This window comes from Benincasa hispida, chromosome 9, assembly GCF_009727055.1.
Source record: "Benincasa hispida cultivar B227 chromosome 9, ASM972705v1, whole genome shotgun sequence".
NCBI lineage: Eukaryota > Viridiplantae > Streptophyta > Magnoliopsida > Cucurbitales > Cucurbitaceae > Benincasa > Benincasa hispida.
In genome coordinates, this window is record NC_052357.1 from 23,343,899 (window position 1) to 23,356,621 (window position 12,723).

A 12,723-nucleotide genomic window follows, 5' to 3' on the forward strand; every position below is an offset into this window, starting at 1 on the left:
ATATCTAATTATTTTTTTTATATTATGTCAAATCATCACTTGTAATTAACATTATTTAATATAACACATCTAAAGGAAAGGGGAAAAAAAATCAAAGTTTAAAACAACAAAATTTGTACTTTTAACCTTCAAGAAAAGGTAACTCCAACATTTGAGCAAAATTAAAAAGGCAAAACCAACATAATTATATGATTTTTTTTTTTATAAAAAAAGTGTGATTGTCTAAATTAAGAAAATCTAATTTTTGGTATTACTGAGATACATCACCATGATTGGAAATGGAACAGCATGATTATAATTCCTTACATTTTCAGCGGCACATATTAATTATAAAAACAAAAGTACAACATACAAAAAAAATAAAAATCACTTTATTTAATTTCTAGTTTATTCAAGTTAATTAACTCTATAACTATTAAATAATTAAATAAAAAAAGGCCCTGCCACGTCACTATCGCTCAAAATATGCCACGTCATATAATTCTTATATATAAATACCCCTACAACGCTTCTTCCCTCATTTCTCTGCCAATTACAAAGAACCAAACGTTTTCTCCTTTTACATTTTGACATTTATATAAAATTTTCATATATATATAAATTTGTATAAATATATATATACATTTGATTTGTGTATATATATATATAATTGTGTTGATTTGAGGCTCAGTTGAATTAAGGAGTAATAACAATTCAGTTCCGAAATTTTGGTGAATTTGGAATCAGAAAGTAGAGAAGGGAGATTTTTTCTATAGAGTGCGAGGGGAGATTTTTTGTTTTTTGGTTTTGGTATTGGAATTAGTGGATGCCGATGGCGGCGGGGGCGACTGATCGAGCGCGGCCGGTGGTGATGCCGGCGGCGGCGGCGATGACGGTGACGGACACATTAGCGAAGGACGCGGTGTTGGGATGGTTCAGAGGGGAGTTCGCGGCGGCGAACGCGATAATTGATGCGTTGTGTGGGCATCTGGCGCAGGTGAGTGAGAGTGGAGGATCGGAGTATGAAGCAGTGTTTGGTGCGATTCATAGACGGCGGTTGAATTGGATCCCGGTGTTGCAAATGCAGAAGTATCATCCGATTGCTGATGTCGCGGTGGAGCTTCGGAAAGTGACGACGGCGAAGAAGAAGAATAACAAGATTCAGGAGGAGGAGGAGGTGAAAGGAGACGAGGTGGAGGCTGTGGCGGTGGCTGAGGGCGACGGCGGCGAGATTGAAATGGAGGTGAAGAAGATGAGTGAAGAGGATGAGAAGGAATATGTTGAAGAGGATGAGAAGGAATATGTTGAAGAGGAAACAAATAATGGAAAATTGAAGATCGAAGATATGTCGATTGAGATTAACGAAACTGATGGCGGAAGAAATGAGGTTTTGCCTCCCATTGAAGAAGAAGATTCCATCGGAAGCGAGATAACTGATTCAGGTAAGTATAATTTTAGTTGCGTTCTCTCAATCAATCAACCAAAATCTATAATCCATTTTTTTTTTCAATTCTGTCGATTTTTGTTGATCTCGAAACTTGAACACAATCTCAACAGTTCACGATCCAAAAAGCTTTTGATCGATCCTCTGAAAATTTCTCAAAATTCCGTCTGTCTGTGTCTGATGAACAGTGAAATCAAAATTCTGAATCGAGAAAATTTGTCAAAACTCAAAAGTGCATTTCTCTACTGTTGGAGAAAATCAACCACAAAAGCTAAGAATTCTTTTCCACATTCAAAGGATTCAAGAGTCAGATCCGTGATTTTAGTCTTACACAAACTCTGTTTCGTCAAATTTGTTCAGCTACGGATTTCATTTCTTTCTTACTTTTACAATTACCTTCCAATTCATCCAAAAACAAAACAGTACTCAAAAATTCAAAATCATTACGTTTTTTCATCCTATCGCTTCATCTTTACGCCAAAATTCTTTTCAAATAAAAAATTCTTAACTCCTATCAAAAATTGGCTGCAAGTTGAATATCTCCCCGAGGTTTAAGTGGGGGTTTGAGAATTTCGAGGTGAAGAAGAAAAAGTTAAGCTGTTACGAGATTCTACGGTTAGTTTCGGAATGACGAATACTGTCAGATACGCAATGCCTCGAGATGGAAGCTTTGTTTCATCAGAATCAATACCCACCTTTCAATCTCAGCCCTCCATTCTATCCAAAACTAAAAAGACCCCTTCCCAATATTATTATATATTTTGGGGGTAGGTTGAAGGGCCACTTTTTTGACAAATTTCATTTTTTTTTTTGTAAAAAATTCCTTTTGACGACAAATTTAAAAGTAATTTTATCTGAGAGCATGGTCTTACATATGCTCATTCCTAATTGTCCTATACTCTTTCTTTCGAGAATGATAACCCAGATATCTATATTTTATATTGTTGAGAAATTGAACTTCTAAATTCGTTACCAATAATATAAGTTTTATATCGATTAAGGAGGTGGATAGTCGCCAAACCGAACATAGCTTAATTGATATAAGAGTATATAATTAACCACTAGATTTGAATCTCTCCGTTTCCAATTGTACTTGAAAAAAAACAAAAAGTCGGTGGTGGGTAGCCTATGACTATGTGATGACCGCTAGAGCATAAAAATTGTCACGGACAAAGAGTTGACTAAAAAGAGGCGCATGAAAATTAAAAACACCATCTGGATCCATTTCTGACCATTATTTTAAATTGCACAACTCATTAAATGCATTTGTTTAGTTATTTGTTAAGTAATTTATTGAGGCTGAGATGTAAATGTTTCTGTCTTTTTTATGGGAATTTACAAAAGTAATAATAAAATTGGGGCAGGATCTCAAGAAGGAGGAGTGCAGGCCAATTATGCAGAAGTTGAGATATGTTCTAACCATGAAGAGTGTGAAGCACGTCCAGGGCAGATGAAGTTGACAAAAGGTTTTTCCGCTAAGGAGCCAGTAAAAGGCCACATGGCGAGTTCTTTCTTTTCCATTGAAATTTTATTTAATGGCCCCCCCGTAATTCAATTCCCTTTCTGTAAAATTTGCAGTTTTTTCTGTTGTACTAGAAACGTCCCGTCATTCAATAAACCTTGGAGAATAGTGTAGAGTTGGAGTTTAACAGTAACTGATATGTGTGTTTCTTCCTTTAGAGTCAAAATTTTCAAATCTCCATATCTCGTAGTAAAAATAGAACTGTATGGGCTCAATCAAATTAATTTATATATGTGTGTGGTAATGTAGTTTTTCCAATTTTTCTCGAAGTTTGGTACTGATTGTTTCATTCATTTGATGGCACTTGGTGGCAGGTGAATGTTGTGAAAGGATTGAAATGTTATGAAGATGTTTTCACCCAGTCTGAATTGGCCAGGCTGAATGATTTTGTTGATGACCTTCGCTCTGCTGGAAACAATGGGGAGCTTTCTGGTTAGTCTTTTTCATTGTCATTATTTGATTCTCTTTTTATTATTTGATTCTCTTTTTTATTATTGATTTTGTGTCTTTTAACAGTTATTTATGCCCTGTTTGTTTCTTAAAATATAAATTATGTGAAAACACGTTTTAGATGTGTCTATATAATAACTTTTAACATTTACCATTTCAATCACATTTATTGAAAACTATTATGATATGAACAATACCCTTCATTTACTCTGTACCCATTTTGTCCTACCATGTGTTTGTTTTTCTCAATAAAATGACGATGTCGACAACATTACACGTCATTAATATTACATATATATATATATATATATTTATATATATTTTGAAGTCCCAATTTGACGAAGACGTTAATAGAACAAATCATGGGAATGAAGAATTTTATATATAAAAAAATAAAGTAAATATATACAAGTATTTTATTTTTCTCAAATAAGTTGTTCTGTCTTTATTATGAATTTCAATTGTTAAAGCCTTTCATTGATCAAAATACTGGTAGAAATATTAATCGAACTTTCATCTCTGGTTCTATTATATTAAGGGAACTGTATGAGATGATTAGTTTGAAGGCATTTCTCCATAGGTTCTTCAACTTATTGTATCAATCAAATTGCTATATTATTTTCTTAACCATGCGTGGGTCCTTGAAACAACGTGTGGGTTTGTTAACAGAGCCAAAATTATAAGATGTTTTGTATTGGTTCAGAATCTGAATTGAATCTTCTTGACGTTGGCAGGAGAGACATTTGTTTTATTCAATACGCAGGTGAAAGGCAGCCGGCGAGAGATAATCCAGTTTGGCGTGCCCATTTTTAGACAGATAAGAAATGATTCGGCCAATAACAGCCAAACAAGTATGACATAAACACAACTCATCCCATTTTTGAGGTCGTGGCAACTGTTGTACGCTATTTCTTATGAAATAAACTACAACATTGTTGACCTGAACATAATATAATAAGTTAAAACATTAGTAACATCTATTGTGAAAGTTCAGAAAGGAAAAGTGAAGATATGTAAGTAACGATATTCTCCATGCTTACAGGCAAAAACATAGAGCCAATTCCACCTATTCTTGTGACGGTCATAGATCATCTCATTCAGTGGCAACTGATTCCAGAGTACAAAAGACCAAATGGATGTCTTTTCAATTTCTTTGAAGAGGTATTCTATTTCTAAACAACCTATGTTCAACTTAATATTTTGGTTTGAACCCAAAAATTTGATTTCTTTGATGATGACTGAATTTGAAAAGTAATTAAACTGTAGGGTGAGTACTCACAGCCATTCCAGAAACCTCCACACTTGGAACAACCCATTTCCACTCTCTTTCTTTCTGAATCAACCATGGCTTTTGGGCGTTCTATTGTCAGTGATAATGAAGGCAATTACAAGGGGCCACTAATGCTGTCCTTGAAGGAAGGGTATACCCTTTAAACTCTGTTATCTTTTTCTTGATTTGTTATTCATAGTGTCCTCATTTCGTTGCAACCTTTTGTTATGGTTTCTCGTACTCGAATCGTGACAATTCAAAACTGATATACATGTCTTCACAATGTTGTACTTGCAGCCTTGTTTGAGTTTCTGTATTTATGATTATGACAAGGACTGAAATATTGCAGGTCTCTTTTGGTCATGAGGGGCAATAGTGCAGATGTTGCACGCCATGTCATGTGTGCATCTCCTAACAAAAGGGTCACCATTACGTTCTTCAGAGTTCGGCCAGACTACGATCAATGCCAATCACCAACCCCTCAGATGTCGAACGCCATGACTCTATGGCAACCGGGAGTTGCAGGTGCATGTGCCTTGCCTAATGGAGCCACCTACGGCTATGAAGCAATGGAGGTAATGCCGAAATGGGGGATCCTTCGCGCACCGGTGGTCATGTTAGCTCCTGTCCGCCCTATGGTAATGAGCCCTGGAAGATCACAACGTGATGGCACTGGAGTGTTCTTACCATGGGCTGTTAATACAAGAAAACCAGCAAAACATCTTCCTCCCCGTGCACGAAAAGGACGGTTCCTTGCATTACCTCCTGCTGTTGAAACTCATCTGCCAGACTCATCTCACGAGCCAGGCATAAGTGTTTGAGTCTGAAATCAGAGTGGCAGTTCTGAAGTCGAAGCAACACGACTCGACTAAGTAGTGTTCTTGTTCTTTTAGTGATGATCTGAGTGAGTTTTTTCCCATTCAACCCCCTTCCCCCAACACCACAAAACCGCTTATTTATTCGGATGCCGTGTTCTTAAGGGTTTTTTTTTTCTCCTTCTCTTTTTAGATGAAGTTGAGGTTCAAGTTTGAAGAGTGAACTAGAGGATTTAGGTTCGAATTTTGTATTTACTAATTGTATTTAAATCTTTCCTTTTCCTTCTAGAATTAAACTTGAACTATTTTCTACTGGAGTTGCATGGATTTTTCTGCTTCCTGTTTTCCACTAAACAAATTAGTTTGGAGGAAGCAAAATTTGCATTCAGTAAAATGATCGCTAAGAAACAAATTTGAAATCTAATTTGTAAACTTGGAGTTCCAACATTCAAATTCTATTTTCTTTTGTTTCTTCCTATTTTTTTTGAGTTCAAATAGGCTGGATTAGGGAGATTCGACCACCGACTTCGTGTTTGCTAACATATACACAAATGCCAGTTGAGCTAATATCCTCTTTGACCTTAAAAGCTAATAGTTTCTTCATCCATCTTACACGTCATTAGTTCTTGATGGGAGTGACTATATGAAGAATCTCTTTGGCCTTACAAGCTATTTGAAACCTTCTTTTGTTTCTTACAAGCTATTATTGCCTTCATCCATCTTACACATCATTAGTACTTGATGAGAGTGACTGTATGAAGAAACCTCAAACAAAAAGGTTTAAAGGAAAATATAGCACCTGAGAAACGATCCGAATTCCGAAAGGTTAGGCTTCTCTTTTGAGTGATTCTTAAGTGTTTGCCTCAAGGCCTCTCAATAAAGTAAGGTTGTGCATATTGAAGTGGAAAAACCATAAGTACTATCATATACAATAAAAATCAATGTGGAGAAGAGAACTCAAAAGTTGAAGGAAAGGAATTCACCTAATTTTATGATTAGGAAATCAAGTACAAATTTGAACATGATTCCTTCAATGACAGTTGAAGATTATACAATCACGGCACATTGCATTTAACAGATAAGGAATAATAACACTTCGAAAAAAAAAATGGAGGACAACATAGGAAATAAAATAATATAACCTTCCATGGATTTAGATCTATCAAAGCTTTAGGAGTTTTGTCATTCTGTATCCGTACCCCAGTCCAAATCTTCATCATCTTCAGCAGTACTCAGTCGCTTTCGCATTTCCTCTTGATTCACTATCCCACCTTGAGTTACTACTGGTTTTTTTTCCTCGATGATGCTCAAATCCTCAATCTCATCCCACCCGAGATCTTCATCCTCGGGCATCGAAGGCTGTGTCGAAACAATCGAGACATCACTGTCTTTAGAAGATTCACCATGATCAGACTTGGCCTCCGGTGCCACCAATTTCAATCCTTGATCTTTGTTATTCATCCCAGAGCCACCTTCCAATTGGACTTTCTGATTAGACCCTTTGTTGTTTCCATCTAATTCCTCAACAGAAGAACTCTTCTCCCTCTTCTCATCATCACCAACAGAGCTTCCTCCATTCAATTCCTTGACAGGATCAACCTCCTTCTTCACAACTTCAGCAGATTCTTTCCCACCCACTTCCTCCTTCTCCGGTAAATCATCCTTCAATGCCGCATCAGCAGCATGCTCAACATTCACTTCCTCACTCTTCATGGCCTTACCCCGAACTTCATTACTTACATCGCTTTTCACCGCATCCCCTTTCGACCCAACATTGATCTCATTGTATCCTTCTTCTTTTTCTTCTTCTTCATCATCATCATCATCAACATCCCAACTCAAATCCTCCTCTTCTTCTCTTGCAATAGCTCTCTTCACAAGATTTGCCCTAACATTCTCAGCTTGCTTAAGCTTATGAACTTTATAAAAATACCTAAACCAGAAAGTTTCATTATCAACAACATTAGGAACAACCTTTTTGTGTACATTATCAATTGTTCCATTTTCTTCAATCAAGTTTTCAATTTCCTCACTCTTATCATTCAGCACAAATTGTGATTTCCATTTCTCATAATCACCTACATCTTCAGGTTCTTCACAGTAAGTGGCCGTATCGCCTTGAAGCGAACGAACCTGAGCATCAAACCTACTATAAGGCTTAGAATTTGAGCTTCTTTGGTTACTCAAATTTTGATTACTACTACTATCAGAATCAGATTCCTGATCTATAGCAAGGATCGCATCCTTACCTTGCGCGATAATCTGAGCCGTACCTTTCAAAACGGAGCTACCAAATTCATCAAAAGCGTGCCCTACCGTCTCCAGCGATCCCTGAGCGACTTCAATTTCCTTCTTCAAACCCGAACCAAATTCCTGGAGATCGCGCCGGTAAGTCTCGATGACCGATTCCGATTTAGCGCTTAAAGTCTTGATCAGCCCACCGAAACTCCAAGCTCCGGCATCCACTGAGGAATCGTCAACAGGGCTTCGTTTCGGATCCGATGATTCTTCTCCTTCTTTCAACAAGGATTTTTCAGGCGAACGAGGTTCAGTTTCGGACGTCGTCGAAGGGTCGGGATCGTCGGAAAACACCGATCTGAAGAAATTCATTTGACGGATTGAAAAACAACGACCAAATTAACAAAAGTGGATCAAAATTGGAGAAATTAATTGCGATAATGGAAGAAAGGAAAGATGGAGAGAAGCGTAGATTTGAAGAGTGTAGTGAAATGAAGAACAGTGTTCGTGTTCGTCAAGACGGTGGGAAGTCTCTATCAGGAAGAACGTATGGCCACACCATAATCGATCAAGCTCGAAATTTCAATCCCATTTCGAAGTTCAGTTATTTTCTTGTGAAATTTTCCATTTTTATGGCTTTTTTTGGTATTTTTACTTTTAGGTCAAATTATACATAATAGGGTGAATTTTAGGGTAAATTTTAATTAGAGATTTTTACATGAACGATCTTCTGTACCATATATTTCATAAACGAACTAAATTTTGAATTATTTTCACGAAGAGCTTTTAGCATTATTCTTTTTTGACCAATTCAACTTTTTCATAATTAAATCTAAATTTTCAAAATTTTCAATTATTTTTTTATTTACATAATTTTGAATTTCACTTATTTTTTATATGACAAATTACACTTTTGGTCCTGACGTTTGGACTTAAACCTCATTTACTTTTTCGTTTGGTATTTAGGGTGTAGTCGTAATTAGAAGATTACCTTTCATTGTGTTTACGATTGAATCGTGATCAGAAATTCATTGATGGTGCTTACTTTTCAATGTAATGAGAATAAAATTTGAATGATTACCAAAATGCTACTTTATATTTCTAATTAATTTCACAATCCCTATTCAATTTTTTAGGAATCTTTTCAGATGTAACAAAAAAGTCCAAAATATTTACATGAATAACAAAATATGAACCCAGCTCAAAACGAATTAAATGATACAATAAAATCAATGTAAATTGACCAAAAGCCCAACCCACAGTAGTGAAATACCAAAAAAAATTCCCAGCCCAACAAAAATCGGATTACCTATCCAACTCGTCCATGATTAATCGGATTGCCCGATACCCATGATTAATTGTGTTCCTATGTCTTCTTCTAAAAACAACGACTTCTTCTTCATTAAACAGTACACGATAACCATCTATCGCGCTCTATCTCTTCGATTGCCAACTTCTTCTTCTTTTGTTACTTCTCTTTCTTCCGCTGCTTCATCTTCTTCTCCCACTGTTGCTACTACTTTTTCTTTATCTTCTTCTTCCTCTGTCGCTACTGCTTCATCTTTTTCTCCCGTTGTTGCTGTTGATTCTTCAAGGTTACAATCTATCATCAAATCAACTCTTTAAGTTTATAATCTATTGGGTATCTGATGCTCTAGTTTATTGTATTTATTCTCTCATACTGAACATTGTATATATATGTGAACTCACTAGAGTTTTAGTCCAAATGAGAGTTTTTTGGGTTGTATGTCCTAAAACTCATAGTTTGTAAATTTAAACATATTCTATTTGCAATAAAAATGTTATTGAGGTATTGTTCAATGAAATTGTTATTGAATATGTAAATTGCACTAAATCCAATAAACTAAGATCCATTACATGAGTACTTGAACTTTATATGGAGACATAAGAGTGGATCAAGTTCGAGTGGATAGTCAAAATGATCTATAGTATACGAATAAAGTTGGGTACCTTATTATGAGGACACTATCAGATGCGGCCCACTTAGTAGATGTTACAATCTTCGTAAAGTGCTACAAAACAAAGTAATCCTAATTTGTTCATGTGGAGACATGCGAGTGGAGGTGTCCTATGCAAAGAGTTTATATAAGATTGGACCAAGAAATAAGTCACTTTTACTTTATAAAGTTGTTTACTGTTTAAGACTGACTATTTCAAAGTGATGACCTAGTTAACTTGACCTTAATCTTGAGCTAACTATGAACTTCTATTTATTCGGGATTACCCTTAGATTTGCATAGGTAAGGGTTGGCTCAACAACACTGGCTTAATGAGCCTCCCATTTCAGAGATAAGATGGGATAGATAGTTAGGGACATAGGGACTGATAAGGATTAACGAAAATCCACTTAAGGATCAGTGTTCACTCTTAACAGAGTGGCTGTAGTTTGGCGAAGCACCAAGCAAAGGAAGTCATTGGATCCTTTTCCTCGTTCAAGAATCTCCTTCCTTCTTCCATTCCGTCCCGAAGAGTGACGGGACCAATTCAGTCACGTTTTCATTCATTTGGAATCTAGGCTCTTCTACGTCATTTTTATTTACTTATTTTTCCCTCTTTTTTTTCTTTTTTTATTCTCTTCGATCATTCCTTAAGTCCCATAGGTTTGATCCTATAGAATCTGACCCATTTTTTCATTGAGCAAAGGGTACGAAATAAATCAAATTGATTTTTCGATCAAAAGTACTATGTGAAATCTTCCTTTTTTTTTTCCTCTTTCTCTATCCCTATCCCACGAGTGCAGTGTTTGAATCAATAGAGAACCTTTCTTCTGTATCTGTATGAATCGATATTATTACATTCCGATTCCTTCCCAATAGCTATAACCATGGAGGCCGAGTATGTAGCGGCTTGTGAAGCTGTTAAGGAAGCCGTTTGGCTCAGAAAATTTTCGATTGATCTGGAAATTGTTCCAGACATGTCTAGGCCCATCACCCTTTATTGTTATAATAGTGGTATTGTGGCAAATTTCGTGAGCCTCGGAGTCATAAATGCGACAAGCACATTAAGCGAAAATACCATCTCATCCGAGAGATTGTGCATCGAAGAGACGTGTTTGTCACGAAGATAGCTTCGAAGCACAACATTGTTGATCTGTTTACGAAGATCCTCATGGCTATAGTGTTTGAGGGTTACCTGCTATGGGATAGACCACGACTAGACTAGGGCAAGTAGAAGATCTTGTACTGGGCGTTTGTACCTTAGTTTATTGTTTTGTGTACTTTTAATTTGGTTATCTTATACACCCCACTAGCTTTAGAACAAGTCAGAGATTGTCGAGATTGATGCCCTAAATCTCGTAGCTTTAATGCATGCTTTAGTTTGTAAACACTTGTATGAACAAACACTTTGTGATTTCTAATATATGATATTTTATTCACTTCAGTCTATGAAATATTTGATATTTTAGTTGCATTAACCACAAATCAATAAACTAAGATCCATGGTTATCGTTGTAACTTAAACATGTATGTGGAGACATACAAATGGATCGTGTTTTAAGTGATAACCTAAATGGTTTGTAGTATATGGATAAGGAGGGATATCTTATCCTAGACACTACGAGTATGACCCGCTTTATAGGTGTTACAAATGTTGTAAAGTGCTACAAATGATCTGATCCTGATCATTCATGTATTAGATATGCGAGCAGGGATATTCTATACAAAGAAGTTTGTATAAGACTGGACTCGAAATGTTTAGTCTCGTTATATAGCGTTGTTCATAATTGAGACTTTCATTTCACTAGGATAACCATAAGTAACATTGTTGGGGTTGATTCCCTAAAGTCTCATGTCATGTAGTTTGTAAACAGTATGTACGAACACTTATGTTGTTAATATATGATATTTACTTCACATCTTGTATTTCGCTCAGTTAATTGTTTTATTTGCTTTACCACAAACCAATAAATATAAAATCCCTGGTTATCTGTATGTGACTCAAGCATGTATGTGGTGACATACAAGTGGATCATGTCTTGAGTGATAATCAAAATGGTCTGTAGTAAATGGATAAAGGAGAGAAACCTTATCTTGGTAACGCTACGGACGTGACCCATTTTGTGGAATGGTCACAAGTGTTGTGACTTGTCACAGATGGTCTGATCCTGATCATTCATATTGGGGACATGTGAACGGGGGTATTCTATACAAAGAGTTTGTATAAGACCTAACCACGATGTGTTAACGTCTCGTTATATAACACCGTTCATGACAGAGACTTCACTTCACTAGGATGACCATAGGTAACATGACCTCAATCCTGAGTGAGTTGGGAACTCCTACCATTGAGGGCGATCCTTTGATTTGTATGGGTACGAGTGGCCAGTTCGTTGATTCAAACCTACCATTTTGGGGATTCGTCTGATTTGGGAGCTGGGAACTCAGCTACACAAGATGGAATTCATTCCTTCCCCGAGGCAGGGGTAAGTAGATAGATGGCTCCCTTAAGGGCTGATTCTGGGACTTGAACGATGTGGTGCCACACACCTTCTCTTGGCCCGAGAGGTGTTCACACATAGTTGGACTATGTTGTATTGTTCATTAAAAGAATCAGTGATACTTAAGGAGTGAGATGTAACTACAGGGGCAAAACGATAAATTGGTCCAGCTGTACTTACGAGCATCTGTGAAGGGTCATCGTACTCATGATTAGTTATATCCGGTGGACACAGAAATATATCTGTGGTAAGAAAAGTTCAGTTGTTGGTATTTAATGGAATCACTGCCAGTTAACGAATGGTGGATCTCGTGGCTAAAGAGTTTAATCAGCTATTCACGAACCATTTGAGCTTCGATCCACAAGTCCATTAGGTCACCTGGATAGCTTAGATAAAGTCGAAAACCAGTGTTTGGGTTAATTTGAAATGTTCAAATTGACAAGAGGAAGTTCAATTATATATGATATAATTTGATTAGTTAATTATATATGATATAATTGGATTAGTTAATTATATATGATATAATTGGCTAAATGTATGAGATAA

At 36.4% G+C, this 12,723-nt stretch overlaps 2 protein-coding genes across 2 annotated transcripts; one reads left to right on the top strand and one right to left on the bottom strand.

Moving 5' to 3' along the window:
• Positions 1 to 531: 531 nt before the first annotated feature.
• On the top strand, positions 532 to 5,904 carry LOC120084754 (RNA demethylase ALKBH10B). Its single transcript, XM_039040575.1, has 7 exons — positions 532 to 1,421; positions 2,788 to 2,924; positions 3,260 to 3,377; positions 4,130 to 4,246; positions 4,438 to 4,556; positions 4,662 to 4,816; positions 5,015 to 5,904. Exons 1-7 carry the CDS (start codon positions 806 to 808, stop codon positions 5,484 to 5,486), a joined length of 1,734 nt encoding a protein of 577 aa, XP_038896503.1. The 5' UTR covers positions 532 to 805; the 3' UTR covers positions 5,487 to 5,904.
• Positions 5,905 to 6,444: 540 nt separating this feature from the next.
• On the bottom strand, positions 6,445 to 8,339 carry LOC120084755 (BSD domain-containing protein 1). The gene has a single exon (XM_039040576.1). It carries the CDS (start codon positions 8,088 to 8,090, stop codon positions 6,663 to 6,665), a length of 1,428 nt encoding a protein of 475 aa, XP_038896504.1. The 5' UTR covers positions 8,091 to 8,339; the 3' UTR covers positions 6,445 to 6,662.
• Between the last annotated feature and the right edge of the window lie 4,384 nt (positions 8,340 to 12,723).